General features: G+C 46.4%; 1 protein-coding gene across 2 annotated transcripts; it reads left to right on the top strand.

Annotated features, from left to right (window-relative positions):
• The first annotated feature begins 2,995 nt into the window (after positions 1-2,995).
• Positions 2,996-21,087, top strand: LOC143822964 (zona pellucida sperm-binding protein 3-like). 2 transcript variants are annotated; one of them, XM_077308696.1, is made up of 11 exons: positions 2,996-3,296; positions 5,933-6,129; positions 9,066-9,178; positions 10,331-10,419; positions 12,381-12,561; positions 13,628-13,736; positions 15,154-15,245; positions 15,951-16,045; positions 17,022-17,138; positions 18,247-18,316; positions 20,842-20,971. In XM_077308696.1, the coding sequence occupies exons 1-10, from the start codon at positions 3,227-3,229 to the stop codon at positions 18,267-18,269; spliced, it is 1,086 nt and encodes a 361-aa protein (XP_077164811.1). In that variant the 5' UTR covers positions 2,996-3,226; the 3' UTR covers positions 18,270-18,316; positions 20,842-20,971. The 2 variants fall into 2 exon arrangements, with proteins under 2 accessions (XP_077164811.1, XP_077164810.1); XM_077308695.1 differs by lacking the exon at positions 18,247-18,316 and having other exon boundaries at positions 2,998-3,296; positions 20,842-21,087.
• Positions 21,088-21,343: the final 256 nt, after the last annotated feature.

The following is a 21,343-nucleotide window of genomic DNA, read 5'->3' as shown; positions in this document are numbered from 1 at the left end:
CACATTCTCCCAGCAGCTGCCATTTTGATTCATATAGGAGCTTCTCCCGGGCTGGATGGAGCAAAGGAAATCAGCAGGTTCCATCTCAGGAAGTATATCAGAGCTTGGAACTGTATCCCTTTTGGGGTAGCTCAGTCAGCCAATGGAATGCAGAGATGGCCAGTGAGTCACGTGAGAAAAGTAAAGTGCAAACTTTAGTCAGCCTCAAGTTAGAGCTCACTGAGTCAGAGTTTTAGCTGCCAACTGATACGAGGCGGTCCTTTGGCAATATCCATTTGCCCTAGGAAGGAGTCATCTCCCCATCTAAATCCCTAGATAATCTAACACTGAACCATTTCCAGCATAGGAACTCAGGTCAGGATAACCCCTTCACTAGGATGAGTTGGTGCCTTCCTGACAAAGGACACACAATTTCTGCTGGTGCTGGTGGCCATTTGTAGATCCTTCACAGTTGGGATGGAAAACAAGCAGGCTAGCAAGTGTTTTGGGGCATCCTGCATTCACAACTGCTAAGCTGTGAGTCCAGCTTCCATTCTGAAGGTCAGTGGGCAAACTTTCCAACCAAGCAGGAGCCCCAAAAAAACGAGACAAACTCCATGAGCTTAACTTCCCCCATTTCACAAAATATCCTGTATGTGTTGGAGGCTTTCACGTAAGATGCTGTTGTCAAGAAAAAAATAGACTTCATGGGAAAGTATGTCAGATAGACACTCTGCAGCTCTCATCCTGGTATCAAGACCGCCCTAAAGAAATACATAATGGGATTTGTGCCCCTCTGCTTCCCACGCTCTGCACAACATGGTTGGACGCACTTGGTTAAAAGGACGTCCCCTCTTCCGTGTCACACTTGGATGTGTGGGTGCATATATGTTTATACACATCCGCGCATAATATTCTTATTAACTTGAAATGTGTGTGTAATGTTCCTCTCCGTTTGTAAAGATAAATAAAATCACCATAATTTTGTAAAATAAGTATAATGTATATTTGACTGTTTTCAATACAGAGGCCTTATAGCTCTTATTAGTCTTGCCTCTTCTTTAGCACTTGAGGGGTGGTGCGGGGGCTCAATACTAGATCACTACTAGGAAACAGATGTCAGGAAGGGGCTGAGATGAAATCTCTAGGTAAAGGTTCAATCAGCCACGTGTGCCCAGATGCTGGTTACCTTGTGAGGCTCTGTCTTTGATTGACCTTAACATTCAGTCCCTTATGAGGACCCTGGATCACTTACACATCGCTTGGTTACTCCAGCTTGGAAGCCACAAGGAAGCATTCATCATACACACACACGCTTCCCCAAAGTATCTCGCTACTGCTATGCACATTGCAGGGCTTCCCTATCTTTCTTGAAATATTTTACAAACCTTTGCTGTGTGATGTTTTGGAGAAAGGTCATAGCAAAGCTTGAGATGGCAACAGGTGTCATTCCAGACCTGGGAACTGGCAGGAAGACCGGGGATATGGGAAGCAAAGGGGAGGGGGTAACATCAGCAACGCCACAATATTACTTCTGCAGAAAACATGGAAGTGAAGGATGGTAGCTCTGGGAGTTTCCCGTAATCTCTAGAGTTACTAGGGCTGAGTTGGGAAATACCTGGAGATTTCCTGGGGAAGGGAGGGCCTTCATTGATATATAATGCCATAGAGTTGACCTGCCCTTAAGAATAGCAATCTGGGGACAGACAAAGGATGACACTTAACAGGAGAGAATGACCATTGAATACATACCGAGAAGGGTCCTTCTCTCCTGGGGTATAAGAGGATAGTCAAACTGCGGCCCTCCAGATGTTCATGGACTACAATTCCCATGAGCCCCCTGCCAGCTCATGGGAATTGTAGTCCATGAATATCTGGAGGGCCGCAGTTTGACTACCCCTGTTTTAAAGTGTGATTCTAAGTGCCCAGAAGAAGTTGCGTGGGGGGGGGGGTAGACATTCGGAGATTTCTTACACCTACCTAAATTTCCTCTACCCGGATTCTCAAGAGGCCAATTCAACTAACTCTTTCATCTCCCCTCCCCCTTTAACAATCTATTGCTGTATGGGGTTAAACTTAAATTTTTTTTGCCATACTTCTGGAGTCTCTTTATCTACAGTTCTGACTGGCAGCCAGCCCAGTCACTCTACCAAACCGTGGTGGCTTCTAATCTGGAGAGTCGGGTTTGCTTTCTGGCTCCTCCACATGCAGCCAGCTGGGTGTCCTTGGGCCAGTCACAGTCCTCTTAGAGCTGATGGCACAGAGCAGTTTCTCTCAAAGCTCCCTCAGCCCCACCTACTTCACAGGGTGTCTGTTGTGGGGAAGGGAAAGCAATTGTAAGCCGCTGTGAAGTTCCTTTGGTAGTGAAAAGCGGGGTATAAAAACAACTCTTCTATCTATTACATAGAACAGTGCCTTCTACGAAGTACAAAATCGAACCTGGCTCACCAGATTAGAAGTCCGCACTCCTAACCACTACACCAAGCTGGCTCTCACCTTCTACATATCTTAGGGGAGGCTCCAAAAAGAAACACTATACCAGTATTGGTTGGGGCTACACCTAACAGATTTCCCTTGACTACCCAGCTATACTTCATAATTGGTTTTAGAAAAGAGTGCATTATTTAATATTATTGACCATTGAGGAAGACCCAGTAGGGTCGAAATGTGTTTAATCTGTTCATGTGCAGTTAGATCTGTATAGTTTTTTATATAGTTTTTACTTTGTTTTTAACCTAATATTGGTGCACTATAATAAATAATTGTTAAAATGTTATATTGTTTTATAGTTCAACTGTCGAGTTCCTAGCATACTAGGAACACAATGTTTAGAAGACTAATAAGGCAGTGCAGTATTCCTGTACTGGAAGGTAGGCAGGGTTGGGCTGGCCAACTGGCCAGAAAGAGAAATATCAGGCTGCTCCTGTACCTTTAACAGCCCCTTACAGCGACCAACAAATTCCACAAGTAATATGAGCACCTGCTCCTATTTGTACGACAAGCAGCATTAATGTCAGTGCTGTAGCCATTGGTCTACACTGCCTGGCTGCACTCTCTGGCCAGTGCCCTTTGTTCATCAGTTTCCTTGCTGGAGACTTTTGAGACGCTGCCTGAATGAGGATGGCTGATCAGCAGGAATCCTGAGCACCTGTGGCCTGGGAAGGAAGGAAGGGTGCTATAACTAGATGCCCCTCAGGGGTCGAGGAGGTGGTTCCTCCCAGCAGTCTTGCAAGGCAGGTGTAGCATCATGGGGTTATGGGAAGGGTCATTTGTGGCCATCTGTGTCTGGAGTATAGTGGTTGCTGGTGCTCAAAGAGGTAAGTCTGGGCTTTGCCTAGCTCTGATTATTCCTATTTGAAATGAGGCTTTCCCAAGCAGGAATTAAATTTATTTCTCTCCTTTGTGTTTCTTGATGGGACGGAAGGCGATGAGCTTCTTCGGGTCTGGCTTCTCCTGAAGATTGATGCGTTGAGCTCCTTCAAGTGGGGAAGGGGGGAGTCCTGGGTGGATGCATGAAGCTGGGTGGCATTTGGCCACCTGATGAGAAGGAAGGACTCCCTGGAGAGGAGCCTAATGCTGGGAGCGATTGAGGGCAAAAGAAGAAGGGGACGACAGAGAATGAGGTGGCTGGATGGAGTCACTGAAGCAGTAGGTGCAAACTTAAATGGACTCCGGGGAATGGTAGAGGACAGGAAGGCTTGGAGGATCATTGTCCATGGGTTTGTGATAGGTCGAACAAGACTTTGCACCTAACAACAAAAAATCTGGCAAGATTATGTAATTTATAAATAAATAAACCCTGGAGCTGCCAAAGTGGTTAAGGCAGGCTTTCTCAACCAGAGTTTTGTGAAACCCTGGGGTTTCTTGTTGGCCCTGGAAGGGTTTCCTGAATGGCTGGGAGTTAATTGATTTATATAAACTGATTTATGATAAATTATAAGTTATGCTTTCCAACCATATTCTGCACTGACACGGCACTTCTGGGTTTCCTGAAGCCTGAAGAATGTTTCAGGGGTTTCTCAATAGTAAAAAAGTTGAGAAAGGCCGGGTTAAGGTGGGGGGACTGTATGCCCAGGGAGAGAGCTGAGGGGTGAAATTGAATTGCAGATGGCTGAAGAGATATCTGGAGGGAAAGGGAAGCAGGGAAGACTGCTGGGGTGTTAGGGAAAGGCCAGCTAGAATGTATGAGTTGGGGGGGGGGGGGGACTGAGCAAGGGTTACCAGCCTCCAGAGGCAGCAGCCGAGGAGGAGGACAAGGAGGAGCCGTGGCTCGGTACTGACTGATCCCCGGACCAATCCCGGTCCCCGAACCAGGGTTTGGGGACTACTGATATAGAGGATGGAGCAGAATTGTTTTCTCTTGCCCCGGAGGGACGAACCAAAACGAATGGGATGAAATTAATTGAAAAGAAATCCATCTCAACATCCAGAAGAAGTTCCTGACAGAACTCTTTCTCAGTGGAACAGGCTTCCTCGGGAGGTGGTGGGTTCTCCATCTTTGGAGATTTTTAAACAGAGGCTGGATAGCCATCTGACAGGGAGGCTGATTCTGTGAAGGTTCAAGGGGGTGGCAGGTTACGGTGGATGAGTGGTAGGATTGTGAGTGTCTTGCATAGCGCAGGGGGTGGGACTAGATGACCCATGAGGTCCCTTCCAACTCTATGATTCTATGATTGTCTTTCTGAGCTGAAATGTTGGGGGTGCGGAGAGGCCCTCTGTGCTCCTAAGCCCTGGGTTGGGAAAGAGATTTTGGTGTTGAAGCCTGAAGAGGGCAGGTGTGTGTAGGGGGGGGGAGAAGGTCCTCGGTGTAGTACACTCCCCAGGGGGACAGATTTCTGTAGTCTGGAGATCAGTTATAAAAGTGGGACATCTCAGGGCCCCACCTGTAGGTTGGTGACCCTAGTATGGTGCCCTCAGCCAGGTGGTGAAAGGTTTCCAGAGTGCTGTAAGGCTCCTTTGCCTAAAACAGGGGTAGTCAAACTGCGGCCCTCCAGATGTCCATGGACTACAATTCCCAGAAGCCCCTGCCAGCATTCGCTGGCAGGGGCTTCTGGGAATTGTAGTCCATGGACATCTGGAGGGCCGCAGTTTGACTACCTCTGGCCTAAAACATGCTGCAGTTAAAAATAACATCTGGTGATTAGGCAAGAAGGGGAAAGAGAACCCCTCATGCAGTGGAACGGATATTGGCCAATAGCACTCTACAAGGTGTGGCCTTTGCACTAGGGAGGTATTTGTTGGATGTTAAAGAAATACTTCTATCTATACCAGAAAACACCTTCATGTTGTTAAGAGTAATTGCCTGGGGTCCCTTCTTGGCTTTGTCTTGCCTTTCCTTTAGAAGTGGTGGGGAAGTAAGAGGCTTTGAACACCTTCTCACAATCCTATGAATGAATGGTAAAGGTAAAGGTAAAGGTATCCCCTGTGCAAGTACCAAGTCATGTCTGACCCTTGGGGTGACGCCCTCCAGCGTTTTCATGGCAGACTCAATACGCGGTGGTTTGCCAGTGCCTTCCCCAGTCATTACCGTTTACCCCCCAGCAAGCTGGGTACTCATTTTACCGACCTCGGAAGGATGGAAGGCTGAGTCAACCTTGAGCCGGCTGCTTGGATCGAACTCCCAGCCTTATGGGCAGAGCTTCAGATGGCATGTCTGCTGCCTTACCACTCTGCGCCACAAGAGGCTCTATGAATGAATGAAGGGCACAAAATCTGAATCCACGTTCCTTCTCCTCTCTTCCTCCTCCCGTGCAGTCAACCTTGTCACACCTGTGCTGTCTAAGCCGGCTCACATTAATTTAGAAAACATCTTGCTTCTCTGATGAGAAGCTGCAAGAGATTCTTGGGAGACTCTTCTCCTGGCTTGAGAGAACGTGGCTATCGTTGCCTAGCTGATGTTGCCCATGTGCTGACCTTTGTGTCTCTCTCTGCTCTTGACTCCTCTCCCTTTCAGCCCCTGCAAACTCGCTGTTCTACAACTGCAACCAAACCAGCGTCCATTTGGTTGTCAAGACGGACCCTTGGAACACTGGCCTCAAGCTCAACCCCCAGTTCCTGAGCCTGGGCAGCTGTGCCTCCTCCTTTGAGAATGGCCAGCAAGGCTACTTCCATTTCCAGTACGGCTTCAGGGAGTGTGGCTTTGCGCGGCTGGTGAGTGGTCTGGGGCCTGCCACTAGGGGTGCCACCTCCGGGTCGTGAAATTCCTGGAGATTTTGGGAGGTGGGAACTGAGGAAGGCAGGGATTGGGGGTGGGGTGGGATTTCAGTGGGGTAAACTGTCTACCTTCCAAAGTGGCCCCTTTCTCCAGGTGAACAGATCTGTCACCTGGAGATCAGTTGATCCCCAGTTGCCACCTGGAGGCTGATAGCCCTACCTACTACCAACTTGAGGCAGGGTAAGTGAGATCAGGGGCCCTTCCCTGGCTTAGTGGTGTCATCTGGCACCCTCCCCCCCCCCCGGACATCTCCCCTGAGGCTCTTGGGAGGGGGGATTGTTGAGCAGCAGGGTTAAGGATTATTTTTCATCTCTGGGAGGGAATGTCTTTTTTTTTTGTGTGGGATTGTTTATTGTAACACGGAGAGCCCATTCTTGGAAGTGTCAAGTCATAAATCAAATAATTAAATAAATATAAATAAGTACTTTGCATTCAGACAGCTTCGCCAAGCCCTTCAGAAAGAATGCTGCTTTCTGACTGGATTCTGTGAGTTGCAGCAGGCTGCTATTAATAACGGTCCTGGACCTCACGCTTGTGAAAGTGCAATTTATTTAAACTGTTCTGGTTTTACAAGATGACCAACCAGCATAATGTAAGAGCCTGGTTAGGTTTTCTATGTATGCATCCTGGCTGCAAATTCCCTAGTTTTTTTTTTTTTTTTTTGCATTTCATCTAAAAGAGCCATTGCCTGCAAGCCCTTATTACAGCCCAAGGTCAGTGGTGACCCAAGGATGAGTCTCTGCCCAGAAGTGTTGATGGACATGTAATACAGGAGGAATGAGGCATGGGATTCAAGCCCTCATGTAACCAGTGCAAACCATTTTAGGAGCAGACAGTGGCCATAAGAATGTACTGATCCCCAGAACTCTGTCATTCCTTTCAAGTGCCAGGCTATTAAGAAACAAACAAACCCAAATTATACGCACAATTTTGAATTGCCAAAGATGAGCAGTCCTATAATAAATATACCTTGATCCATGGCTACAGATTCCTAATTTTTGTCCTGTGGAGCTTTCAAGATAGGGTTTAGCACAGAGAGAAATAGGTCAAGGAGCATTATGTAGACTTGGTATACTAGTGCCCAGATATTATACTATTCTTAGACTGATTTGGCTGTCCAGGCAGAACCCAGTGTGGTGCACCATGTGTAGGGCTTGTCTAAGGCTGGTTCATGGGTTACAAAGTCCCTGGGATTGCTGCAAGGACTTCTCTTGAGTTCTGAGTTGGTCTGTTTTTGCTGACACACAGATGTCTTGCTGACTTGCCGTCCCTTTTAGCGATTGCAAAATCTTCCTTTCGCTGAACAGACTTTTGTAGAGAGAACAGAATTATCTAAAGCACCAAAAATATGATTGTGGGCAGCCTATCCAAAGTGTGGATCATCAAGGTGTGAGCTAGGAGTTAAGATATATGTGGAGGAAGAGAGTAGAGCCCTTTGCAGCTGGCAACAGCCAACGACTGCTCCTGAATAGTCCCGAATAGGCAATGGCTGGTATACAAAGAAGATCCTTTGGAGGCAGCAAGAAGATGAGGAGGTAGGATTGTGAGGTCAGGATCTCCTCTCCTGTTAAGTGTGATTCTTGTCTGTCTCCTGATTGCTACTCTTAGGGGAAATTTCCTGCTTCTTGGAAGCCACAATCCAGTCTGTCTCTCTCAGCTAGGAACTCTCTCTGTCTCTTATCTGCACTATCAAGTATGTTAATTCCTAAATAAAATTTTCTCTTTAATCAGGTTGTGCACCTCCCTATGTTCTTTGCCAACAGGGGTTATGGTTGCCCAGATTAAGCAAATCTCTGATAGAAAGCTCTCAGGATGAGTAGGCAATAACAAAGGGTCAAAGATGGACACCATTATCATTTAAAAGTCAGGTGTTATCTGCTAAAGAAGTTACTTAGTACCAGGATGCCAGAAGGCTCGAGTTTAAGGCATCACCTTGATGAAATGCTTATATTATCGCAATAGTTATGTAGTTCTGGGAAAGACCTGCTTGATCAGGATTTAATTGTGATACTGTTAATAACCTTGCCGGAATCCTACAAAGATGTGGCCTCAGCTAACACATTCCTTACAGAAGTTTTAATTCTGCTAGAGCAGTGGTTCCCAAACTTTTGGGGGCTATTGCTCCCTTGGCACTCAGGCTACATCCCTAGTGCCCCCCCCATACACATACACACACACACACAGACACAATGTTACGAAAAACGGCACTGCTTCCAAACACAAAGCTGCCATTCTGAAAGACCGAGAGAGAAAAGCAGAGGAAAAAATAAATCGGGCGTCTTAATGAAAATGCTTTCCAGGGGTAGTCAACCTGTGATCTTCCAGATGTTCATGGAGTACAATTCCCATGATCCCCTGCCAGGAAACACTTTTGCTGGCAGGGGCTAATGGGAATTGTAGTCTATGAACATCTGAAGAACCACAGGTTGACTACCCCTGCTTTATACTATCACGTTTCCAGAAGTAACGAGTGGGTAATAGGCAGTGGACTCTCAGCACGAGTTGTGATAAAAGTCTTTTTGAAACTTTGGATGAACAAATCCTTGAGCATAGCAGAGGGAAGTTTTGTGATGGTCAAAGGGGTTGATGAAGTGGTTGTAAAATGCATGCTGCTGAGGAGAGGACCTTAGTCACTGATGCCTTAACAGGTTACATGAGAACAGTTTTCTTTCTCTCTCAGCTGGACATGTAATTAGGAACTCTCTTTGTCTCTCCTCTGCACTATCAAGTATATTATTTCCTAAATAAACGTTTATCTACTCTTTAATCAGGTTGTGCACCTCCCTGTATTCTGCCAGCAAAAAGAAGCCTATCTGAAAAGCTTTATTTTGGAGTTTTAGTTAATGTCCTCACTGGTGTGATTTTTCTGCAGAAATCTGGCAAAATGATTGAGCATTTCACCAACCTGGTCTACAGACCTCCATCCCTCCGAGGCAGGTTCTACAGCAACGCTTTTACTGAGAGGATAAACTGCACTGACTTTGAGTAAGTCTCTTAAGCGTCTTGTTTGGGTATCAGACTCTTTGGGTGAAGATAGGTCTAGTGCTAGTGGAGCAGTAGGCCTGACTTGGAAACAGTTAAGTCTTCTTGAGCTTGGTATTCTTGAACTTGGTGGAGAACAAATGGTTTTGGAAGTTTGGTTATGAAAAGTTAGTAATGGATAGAACTTATGGGTGCCTGTAACATCAACAAGAAGCCATATATCCGAATACAAGAAGAATTTAGACAATGCTAAATGGGGGGGGGGCATGATGGCTGAACTATTAATTTGTTGGCATATAAAACTGATAGCAAAACTGCAGCAGGTCAGTGGAAGGCAGGTAGCACTATTGTTCAATTGTACCAGGTTCCCAACTCTTCCATTATTTTGTCTGTATGAAGAATGACGTGGTGGAAGAGACTGGGGCTGATTCTGCACTTACTTTGTTTTTTCCATTGTCAATCCTGCTGAATTCAGATCGATTTGAACCTGGGTCTTCCTCCTTCTTCCCCGCCTCCTCCTGAATTGAAACAGAGTATTCTGCACTTGATTGGAGAAGCTCAGAGTAGGAAGGGGTGCCAAGCGTAGCAGGAAGCTCTTTCTTTTCCTGAATGGCGGGGGTGGGGGGATTGGAGACAGCGGCCTCACAGAATATGAGGAGGAGGAAATAAATCCAAGAGGCAAATCTCTGCTGAGAGAGGTGTGGGCTTCTGGAAATCCCAAAATGAGAGCAAAAATAAGTTTTGGGAGGGAAGTCTTGCAACCGGGAACCAGGAAGTCTTTGAACTGACACCCTGGCCAATCAGGAAAGACTGCTTTGCTATGTCAGCATTGCAGGCACGAAGGAAGTTAATCTGCAGGAAGTTAATCTGCAAAATGCAGGACAGCTACACTTATACGGATGGCTTTTAAAGGCGGTTCTTCAAATATAACAACTTACATCCGCTCCTGGATATCGTGGGGAAAAGGCAGGGTCACTGTGGATTAGTCATGGATGTTGCAGAGGGAAAATGTAAAGCACCCAAGATCAAAATGGAAATCTAATACAGTGCAGAGGGAAGGAGCTTATTTGAGCTGGGAGAGGATAAAAAGCAAAGTGCAGACTTGACCCAGAAGTTCAGTCATCATTGATAAGCCTTTTCTCCTTTGCCATGTAGGGCCAGCGTGACTCCTTCACAGATGGCATTGGTGACTGGGGAGCTTTCTGGTTTGAGTGTGCTTATTTTCACTATGAAGCTAATGAACAGTAAGTCGGGTCTTGCCTCTGCCACGAAGTTCTGGAGTAGGGTTTTTCTCTGTCTAATCCCAAAATTTTAAAAGGCTGTATTTACCCTTGCAAAAACCTTGAGAGAAGCTAAGTTGTGAGGTTAATGCGAAAGGACTCCTGTTCCCTTCTCCGCAAAAGCTACAAAATGCTATAAAGAGGAGTGACTGTTCTTGATGGGACTCTTGGGCAGGTGTTAACCAGCCTTAAAAAAACGGTAGTAGTGAACTTTATTGCACTAGGCCAAAGGCCATTGCAAATTGAAATACACAGTACAATAAATCAGTTGTACACCACCCTGAGAAGGCGAAGTCTTAGAGGGGTATTATAAAAATCCCTAAATAAATAAATCCCTAAATAAAGATACAATGCAATAAATAGGCTCAAGACAGTCACAAAACTAACATATCATGACTATCAGCTAAAACAGAATATAACTTACTTTCGCCATACAGTCTACATGTCAGCTGTTTAAAAAGGCCACAGTATTAAAAACCGACTGCATTGGGACCCAGCAATCTTTTCGCCCTGAACAGATATCAAAAGCCAAAATCACCTTATGATGGATGCCTCTTCTGGACTGCTGCCACATGCAGGCAGTGAAATGGGCATGTGCTGTCCTCACATAGTCGCCTCCACACATGGGAGTGATAAAGTTCCTTGCATGACTTGGCATGTAAACTATCTGCAGCTCTTCCTTGGCCAATGGGGCCAAGGTCTTCCTTGGCTCAATGAAGCTGCCATGTGCTTGGACCATTGGCCCACCTAGCCTCTTCTGTCCGTTTACACGAAGCTCCTTCCGATGGAGGCAAACCCTTGGTCTATTGAAGTCAGTATGGTCTGCTCAGGCTGGCAGTGGTTCTCCAGGGTCTTAGGCAAAGGACTTGTACCTACTGCGTGATCCTTGTTGACTGGAGATGCTGGGGATTGAATCTAGGATCTTGTGCCTGCAGAAGAGGTATTCCAACATGGAGCCATGTCCCTCCTTGTCCTGGCACCAGTCCTCCGCTTTAATGAGGCCTTCTGCATGCGATGTATGAATTGGATTCCTTCTCCTGCATAGCTCATGTTCTGTTTCTGACTATTGCTATTTTTGGTGGCTCATCCAAAGGAGCAGGGAGGCTTCTTCCGGAATGGGGTAGGAGGAGGAGGAGGAGGAGGAGGAGGAGGAGACTGGATAGTCTGGTTTGGGTGGGCAGAAATTAGGTTGCAGTCTGCTTGTTCGGCTACATATTATCTAGTTGCTGATCATGAGTGTCATGACAAAGAGCACGAACTACCTAGATCATTTGGGGGGTCCATCGAGACTGTGATGCTCTTGCTAGATTTCATGTTCAGTCACTGGAAAATGAAAGCTAATGTGCATACTCGGGATGTCTCGATGTGTTTGACAAGCTTAAAGCGTAATGGTGGGCCATGCAAGGTTGAAGTGATCCCTCCCCCCACATTTCTAGCCTGCAACTTTGTGCCATCTATAACATTTGCTCTCTTAGAGCTTCTTATGTCGCAGAGTGGTAAGGCAGCAGACATGCAGTCTGAAAGCTCTGCCCATGAGGCTGGGGGATTCGATCCCAGCAGCCGGCTCAAGGTTGACTCAGCCTTTCATCCTTCCGAGGTCGGTAAAATGAGTACCCAGCTTGCTGCTGGGGGGTAAACGGTAATGACTGGGGAAGGCACTGGCAAACCACCCCGTATTGAGTCTGCCATGAAAACGCTGGAGGGCGTCACCCCAAGGGTCAGACATGACCCGGTGTTTGCACAGGGGATACCTTTACCTTTACCGTTATAACATTTGCTAGTTGTAATGCTTTGTGGACTTGGCAACTGCCTTGGAAAGGCAGGGGCATGGAGGTACAATCGCCCTCTTTAATGCTCCTCTGTTTGTATGCCGTCTGCCCAAATGGACATGTTTCCTAAGGTGCTGGCTCTGGTCTCCATTGCAGAGGACTTCAGTGCTCCGTCGGATGTGAAGGTCGTTCTCCTGGGTTCTCAAGTCAATATAGAATTTGCAGTGCAGAGATCCGTCCACCAGCCCCTGCGAGTATTCGTGGATGAATGCACAGCTGCTGCCACACCAGAACTTCACCGATCTCCAAGGAACTATAGCATTATTACTAACCACGGGTAAATGTGTCCTAGAGCTTTTAAAGTAGTGTGCGTTATGGCTGCTTGGGGTAGGGGGTTTGGAGAATGGATGAATTTATTGAATGGCAAAAGCATGCCTGGTTCTGTTCAGTGAATTTTGGATGTCAAGGTCCTACATTACAGATGCTGGAAGGAACACCGCAAGATTCACATGTGTTACTAGGATGTTGGTAGAACGAAGCTTGAGTCCAGTGGGACCTTAAATACAACCAATTTCACGCGCAAGCGCTTCTGAACGAAGCACTTCTTCAGATACCGGTGTGGGACTTACAGCATCTTCCACAGCAGATTCATAACCGTCTAGGCCCACTGACTAAGAATTTAGGATAGTGCTGCTGTTCAGGATAGGGTTCTGAGGCTGCCAAACATTCTGCATTCTTTTTTAATAAGCATCCACTGCTCTCAATGTGGCTAGGACCAGAGACCTATATCTGGCTGGAATAATATATCTGGCTGGAATCTAAATGTCCACTCTTCTTATTTGCAGCCTGTATTTTCTTCAAGGTTGCAAATATGGTTTAAGAGGTAGGTGCCTAGAAAGATAAGGGAAATATGGAGGGTGTTAAGAATGGAGGAAAAAGTGCAATTGAGTCTCCCGCATGCATAGAAGTATGTATTTTACATACCTTGCCTTTATTTGTTTGCTTATTAGATTTTTATACTGTCTTTCCATATGGCTCAGGTCAGTCTTATACACGCACAAGACAGATTTCTAGAACACCCAACCAAGAGAAGCTTATGTGTTCATTTTTTCTTGGATGCATTAATTCAATCGTACACAAAGAAATGGCTGACGTGATTTTTTATCTCTCTCCCTTGACAAACTTTCTAGTAATTAATGATGTCGTAGGTGTAAAAAAGGGTATTTCATCAGTTCGGTTCCCAGCCCCACCCCCATAAACCCTCTGGGCTCCCCTTCCCACCTTTTTCAGTCTGTGGTCCCCTTTAAAAATGTCCCAGGACCCCTGTTGAGAATACCTGAACTGGAGCATTTTCTTGTTTTGCACATCTAATATGATGGTATCTTTTGGCTGGGTTTTGCCAGGTGTCTCATGGATGGCCTGATAGGAAATTCCATGTTCCTTCCAAGGCCAGCTCCTGAAGTGATCCGTCTCTCTCTGCAGGCTTTTGGATTTGTAGGCATAAACACTGATGTAAGTAACCAGACCGGTACAAAGTTTCTGTGAAGTTCTGTAAGGAGGGTATGTCTACCATCTGTAAGAGTTTTTTAGTGCCAAGAAATGCTGACTCTGAAATTGGCATAAATTGGCAACAGGAGTCTTGTAGTATTTGCAAATAAAAAAGCAGCGCACCGTTGGAATACAGAAGCCCCTCCCACAGGGCTCTGGTTCTGCTATTCCTGCATCAGATCTTAGAGAAGGGACCCTACACCCTAAAGATGCTTTAGCTAACCTGGCACATAAATCCATTTGCTCTTCCGGCTATGTAGGAAGCTTTCTGGTCGGAAGTAAGCATAAGTTGATAGGCAATGGAACAAAAAATCCCAGCTTTAAGCAAATGGAATCTTAAATCATTAAAACTGTGAGGGAAAGGAAGCTGGTCATGGTGGCTACTTCAATCAAAATGTCAGTTCAATGTTTAAAAACGCAAATTCCATGCTGGGGAATTATTAGGAAAGGGAGTGACAATAAGTAAGCCAGTACTATGAGGCCCCTGTATAGATCCAGGCTGTGGTCTCATTTGGAATACTGTGTGCCACTCCGGTCACCATATCTCACAAGGATGTTGCAAGGCTTGAAAAAAATACAGAAGAGGTCAACCAAGTTAATTCAGAGGTTGGAACCCTTTTCCTACAAGGGAAGGCTAAAGAGATTGGAACAATCTGGAAAAAGTACAAATGAAGGGAGGGCTTGATAAGAGGTTTAGGGCAGGGGTAGTCAACCTGTGGTCCTCCAGATGTTCATGGACTACAACTCCCATGAGCCCCTGCCAGCAAATGCTGGCAGGGGCTCATGGGAATTGTAGTCCATGAACATCTGGAGGACCACAGGTTGACTACCCCTGGTTTAGGGAATTATGCACAGGGAAGACAGATGGAACTTCTCTCTCTTGCATTCAGAGGTATCCAGCTGAAATGATGGACAAAAAAATACTTTATTCAGTAAGTGACTAGAATGTGGAATTTGCTGCCAGGAGTTGGATAGGTCCATCAGTGGCTACACCCCACGATTGCTAAAGGGAGCCTCCACTTTCAGAGGCAGCAAAACTCTGAATGCCAGTGCTGTGAGCCAATAGCAGACTTGGCATCTAAGCCCTGCTATAATAGCCAGCCATATGCAAGACAGGATGCCGGACTGGATGGACCACTGATCTGACCTAACAAGGCTCTTCTTCCATCCCTAGTGGACACTTGGAGCAAATCCATTCCCTAAGACTTGAGGCCCATCTAAAGTTCCTGTTAATTAAACTGATGAGAGGCCAAGTATACCAATTGGAACCATTCAAAAACTTCAGGGTTGTTACTTCAGGCTCGTTAAAGCTGCTTGTGATCATGACTTACTAACCTGCTGATACAGCTGGTAACTTGGCTTAACCCTGTTCTTCTTCTAGATCTACATTCATTGCCAGGTCCTAGTTTGGGACCCAAAAGTCCTCACAGATCCCCTGAAGAAGGCCTGCTCATTTCATAAAGACATCAAGAGGTAATATTGGTTTGTTTGGGTTTTTTTGCCTGAGGGGACTATAATTCAATAGAATAGCTGCATGGTGGCCATAAGGAGAAAAGCCCTGCCAAGAATGGGAGGGGGAGGGAGCACACCTAACTGCATAGCAGGGAGAAATTCATCTGGTAAAGTCTCTATCTACATTCAGAGAAGTAGTAATGATGCGTTAAAGACAAGAAATGTGCAGAGTTGCTGGTCCTCCTCAAACAAATCCTTCCATGTATTAAGCATATTAATGGGGAGGCAGCCGCTCCCCTTTAAAGTCAAAAGGTGCTCCAGGAAACCTGCTGACTTTATAGGAGTGTCTAAGTAGCACTGCAGGTGATGCTGCAGTAGGCAGGCTGACCAGCACAGGGGGTTTCTGACATTTTGCTGTCTTCTTGTTCTATCTTCATGGCCAAAGTTGACCCTTCTATGACCCACTGTATATATACAGGGTGGGGTGGAACAGTGCAGAAGCAAGTTTCATGCCTGCCTTGGCAATATGACTTGATGCATCAGTAAGAGATCGCCTGATGTATGCAGAGGGACGGGAGCAATTGAACCAATGGATGAAACTCTGCCTAGAAAGCATTATAAAAGTGCTTTCTGTTATTTGTTTTCCCGCTGTGTATGGAATCTGAAGCATTATTCCAGCTTGCATGTCATGCCATAAGAAATGCCTAGACTTTTCTTCTCTTACAGGTGGGAACTCTTAGATGATCCCTCCAGCTCCATGTGCAGCTGTTGTGAGTCAGTATGCCAGTCTTCTAGATCTCGACAGAAAAGAGATCTGGAAGGTACTTATCACTGTTAGAATCATAAAGTTGGAAGGGAACTCCAGGGTCATCCAGTCCAACCCCCTGCACAATGCAGGAACTCACAACTACCTGTCTACCCACAGTGACCCTAATTTCACACCCAAGTGATTCCCCAACACCACCAAAAAACTCAAGAATTCAGCCTGGCCTGGAGGGAATTCACCTGAAGAAGAAGAAGAAGAGTTGGTTCTTATATGCCACTTTTCCCTACCCGAAGGAGGCTCAAAGCGGCTTACAGTCGCCTTCCCATTCCTCTCCCCACAACAGATGCCCTGTGAGGTGGGTGAGGCTGAGAGAGCCCTGATATTGCTGCTCGGTCAGAACAGCTTTATCAGGGCCGTGGCGAGCCCAAGGTCACCCAGCTGGCTGCATGTGGGGGAGTGCAGAATCGAACCTGGCATGCCAGATTAGAAGTCCGCACTCCTAACCACTACACCAAACTGGCTCTCAACCTGCCATTCCATCTGTTGATTGTGTCGAAGTCTTCCTTCCAGTGGGCAAAATGTACAGCGTCATAGTCAGTTCTGTTTCAAAATCCCAGTCCCTATCAGGAGTAAGTCAAAATCATTATCTTGAGTAACTCCGGAAACCTGTATTGCTTCGATTTGAAACTAGAGGACATCTTAGAGAAGAGCTTGGAGGATCTCTGGTTTTCCTCACAATAAGGTCTAGAAACATTTTCATTTAAACACGAAGGTCTTGAATATGAAGTGCCCGATTCTGCAAGTGGGGATGTTGCTGAACATGTGCAGGTGTATAAAAACCAGGATTTGTGATTGACAAGAAGAAGAAGAGTTGGTTCTTATATGCAGCTTCTCCCTACCCGAAGGAGGCTCAAAGCGGCTTACAGTCGCCTTCCCATTCCTCTCCAACAAGAAATGCTGTTGAGACGTAGTGTGTGGGTAGAAGGGTTTGAGATCAGCTGTCTGAAAGAAGTGATCTCCTTTCATTTCAGCACCTGGTCTGCATTACCATATGGTGGTTGGCCACCTGAAGATTCAGAAACCAGCTCAGAACACAGGCCGCTATGAATGGGATTCAAACAGTTCTCTAGCGGTCAGAAGTCACAAAGGTAAGACTAGAAAGCTTCTTGTATTCCAGAGACATAGTCCTTGCCTTTGCAGCACAGGTGGTGGTTCTCCTGTTACTGGGAATATATTGGTGATTATGGTTTCTCAGCTAATGTTTCTCCGAAAGGCCATCAAGATGCCCACTGGTTCCTATGACCTGAATAACTAGACCCCAGGGTATCTGATAAGACCTTGAGTGGCTTGCTTGGATCTCAGAACTTTTAACACAGAGGCTATCAGCAATTCCTGTTTCAGAATAATCCTATGTTTTGGCTGGTGCTGGACACATATTAATTTGTGTCTCTTTAAAGCAGTGGTCCCCAACCTTTTTATCACCGGGGATGCTTGACAATTTTACTGAGGCCTGGGGGGGGGTAGTCTTTTGCAGAGGGATGTCAGTGCTGCCTGAGCCCCTGCTCCGCTTGCTTTCCTGCTGGCGCCCCTGACATCCCGCTGCCCACTGTGGGGCGCTGCCAGCAGTGGTTAGGAACGCAGACCTAATCTGGTGAGCCAGATTTCATACCGTGCTCCTCCACATGCAGCCAGCTGGGTGACCTTGGGCCTGTCACAGCCTTGATAGTGCTGTTCTCACAGAGCAGTAACATCAGGGTGCTCTCAGCCTCCCCTACTGCCTAGGGTGTCTGTTGTGGGGAGAGGAAAGAGAAGGCAACTGTAAGCTGCTTTGAGACTCCTTCGGGTAGAGAACAAGTGGCATATAAGAACCAACTCCTTCTCCTCCTTCTCCTCCTCCTCCGAGCCCAACATGGGCTCTTGGGAGACGTATCCCAACATGCTGTGGGATGAGAGGTGTGCAAACCGGAGTGTCAATTCTGTGAACTTCTCCAAGGAACTGGAAGTCCTTTGAGGTCCGCAAGACCAAATCCATACATTAAGTTCCCTTTTCTAATTTAGGATTTCTTGGTCCCCTGCGTGTAGTGGGTATGCCCTTATTTGGTCCTGGGCTAAGAGTGGGCCCGCTGGGCTGCTTCCCTGACTGGAGGGATTCTGACTTCTCCACTGACTGGCCCGATGAAAACCTTTGCCACATTTTGGGCATTTTTTGGAGGGGCGTTTAATATCCCTCCCAACTGAACGACATTCCTTTTGAAGGTGACCTGGCCCGCCACATTTAAAGCATTTCCCAGCTGGGCGTTGACCTGCTTCAAAAGCTGCTGTGACAGTAAGTTCATTTTATGTGACCGGGTGACAATGTCCTGATAAACCTTTATTAATTGTGCAATAAAATCAGAGTCCAGGAGCACCTTTAAGACCAACAAAGATTTAATCAAGGCGTGAGCTTTCGAGAAAGCTCACGCTTTGATTGAATCTTTGTTGGTCTTAAAAGTGCTCCTGGACTCTGATTTTATTGTGCTACTTCAGACCAACATGGCTACTCATTTGAATCTATCTTTATTATTTGTGCAAGACCAAGCCCAGCTGTGGACATGAGGTTGGGGGGGGCCTTCTAACAATCAGCGCTTGCATTTTCTTTAGCCAGTTTGAGCAGCAGTTCTGTGGCTGCCTCAGGATTGTCAGCTTGTCTCTGAATTGCCTCCTGGAGTCTACTGACAAAATCTACGTAAGGCTCAGGGGGTCCTTGCCTGATAGTGGCAAAGCTCTTTGCAGGTCTTCCCATCATGGGAACCTTGGGAAATGCCTTATAAATGCATTGTGAGATAATCTTTAACGTTGCTTCTGGGACAAGAGCCTGTTGTTGCAGAGTGGCATAACCATCTTCTCCGAAGAGCTCATCCCCTGTCAGGCCAGCACGGCTTGGGCATGAGCTATTAATTTAAATTCACTTTCACATACTACATATCGTGCAGGAGAAAGTAGCATCCTCATCAGCTGCTTCCAGTCTAATGGTAACATAACATATCAATTCCAAATAGCCTCAACCATGCCTTTAACATTAGAACTATGAAGCCCTGCATCAGTTACTGCTTTACGCAGTTCCGTAATTGCAGTTCCCTAATTATGGCAAGGCGGAGTAATTAACACCTTGCCACCCCCGTGCAATTTGACCACAGGTAATGGGACAGCCTGCTACAAGATCAGCTAGTTCTTCTGTTCGAAGATCAGAGCTGGGCCTAGTCTGCACATAATAGATAATGCACTTTAGAAGTAGATTTTCCTGTTCCGCACAGGAAAATCCAGCCGCGAAAGCACATTGAAAGTGCATTCTCTATTGTATGCAGACTAGGTCCTGGTCTTAGCCTGCTCCACCATATGCTGAAAGGCACTTTTATATGGTATGGGAGGCGGGTAAGGATCAGGACCCAGTGGAGTTGATGTTGCTGGCAGCCCAAGAGCAGAAGGAAGAACGATAAAGGGAGTCTGATATGAAGGAGGGGGTGCTAGAGGCTCATAGAGTGTTCCTGGAGGGCTGGTCATTAGTCCAAACTTTTCAATAGCATCCTGGCATAGATGCCAAGCATGCAGTACTTCCACAGGGGCTCGATGCTCCGCATATAATATCGCCCCTATTTTCCCCCAATGCTACAAATTAAGTGACCCCTTTTCAGGGTACCATGGGCATTGGTCTCCTATTTTCCTAACCAAGCCTATCACATTCTGTTGTGGGCGTTCATGTCTAGCCTTTTTCAAAAGATATTCGAATTACTTACCATGTTACCGCTGTGCTACTGACAGTGACACTCCCATACTTAAAGGTAAAGGTATCCCCTGTGCAAGCACCGGGTCATGTCTGACCCTTGGGGTGACGCCCTCCAGCGTTTTCATGGCAGACTCAATACGGGGTGGTTTGCCAGTGCCTTCCCCAGTCATTACCGTTTACCCCCCAGCAAGCTGGGTACTCATTTTACCAACCTCGGAAGGATGGAAGGCTGAGTCAACCTTGAGCCGGCTGCTGGGATTGAACTCCCAGCCTTATGGGCAAAGCTTTCAGACGGCTGCCTTACCACTCTGCGCCACAAGAGGCTCTCCCATACTTACCGGGAGCCAAAAATGATTGACGCATCTGAAACCCTTGCTGGGCAAGTTGGGGTCTATTCTTCAGGTCCTTCAACTTCCTGTTCGGGTGCCACTTGAAGTAAGGACAGACATGAAGCTTGCTTCTCTCAGTTCTTTCTCTGTCTCTCTCTCTCCTGCCCCCCCCCCCCAAAGCAGGCTATCTTTCATTCAGTTTTACAGATCCAAGAGAAACTTTACCATACATGTTGATGGACATAGAAGCTTGTCACAACTTACAGCTATTTCACTTTCCATTGCTATCACATTTTAAGATGCTGTGTAGTTTTCTGGACCTTGAGCGGAATTTCCTTTGAGATCAGCTCATTGTAGAAAAACACGGCTTTCTGTTGATTTTGCAGAGCCTACCCTATCGGCCCTGCTCCTCACCCGGGTGTGCCCAACAGCGAAGAGCAGAGAGCGAATTTGGCAAATAGTCTCTACAGACAGGATCGATTGATCATTGCTCAATTACAGTGCAGGATTATGATCCTGCCTCTGATCTCCAGCTTGGTCCTCAGCAGAACTACAGACAAAACAGTTCTGAGTTTGTGTTTTGTTTTTTGCTGTTCTAATACTATCATAGAAAGAAGGCCGTGTTTCCTAGAAGGTCTAGTGCCACTTGCTCCCACTTGATCCGATAGCTCCCATCAACCGCATTCCTGCTAGATTTATCTTGTCTGCTGCCTAGCTGCTGCCACATTAGACAACTGGTATCTGTTGCTCTTTTTCTAGCAGGTGGAAAACAGAACGTGATGCCCCCAGCTGTCGGTGCCCTGCTCCTAGAAGTGGCCATAATTGCTGTGCTGTCCTTTGGCTTCTGCTTCTACAACGGCTATCAGAAAAGACTTTGCCCCCGCAAGAGGGAAGCCTGTCAGAACCTGGACACTCGGCCACTGGTGGAAGCTGAGCACGGCTGCGGAAGTATCAATACTGATGTAGAATAACTCTAATGATGAAAAAAAAAAGAGTGAAGAATCAGAGTTGTGTGCCTGGTTATTGGAGGCGGGACTGTGGGTACAGGGGAAATTAAGACATGGGGTTACTGAAGGCTTCCAACCACTTCTAGCCGAACCCTGGAGTTCAGAGGCTGACAATGAAAAGCATACTGGATTTCAAAGAGGGCACGGCGCTTTGGAACATTACTCAGTTCTTCATCTGGCAGGGAAGTATACACAACCCACTTGATAAGCCTGCTTTGTGTAGCCTTTTTTTTTAAATTGTGAATTTTGATTCT

This window comes from Paroedura picta, chromosome 13 (assembly GCF_049243985.1).
Source record: "Paroedura picta isolate Pp20150507F chromosome 13, Ppicta_v3.0, whole genome shotgun sequence".
Lineage (NCBI taxonomy): Eukaryota > Metazoa > Chordata > Lepidosauria > Squamata > Gekkonidae > Paroedura > Paroedura picta.
This window is presented reverse-complemented; position numbering and strand designations above follow the sequence as displayed.

What these genes read in the sequence shown, in the direction of transcription:
- LOC143822964 (XM_077308695.1), top strand. Translation starts at nt 3,227, where the DNA reads ATGGGGTTATGGGAAGGGTCATTTGTGGCCATCTGTGTCTGGAGTATA. An exon ending in GGTTGCTGGTGCTCAAAGAG is followed by an intron (nt 3,297 to 5,932) that starts GTAAGTCTGGGC and finishes TCTCCCTTTCAG; the next exon opens with CCCCTGCAAACTCGCTGTTC. An exon ending in AGCATTATTACTAACCACGG is followed by an intron (nt 12,562 to 13,627) that starts GTAAATGTGTCC and finishes GGGTTTTGCCAG; the next exon opens with GTGTCTCATGGATGGCCTGA.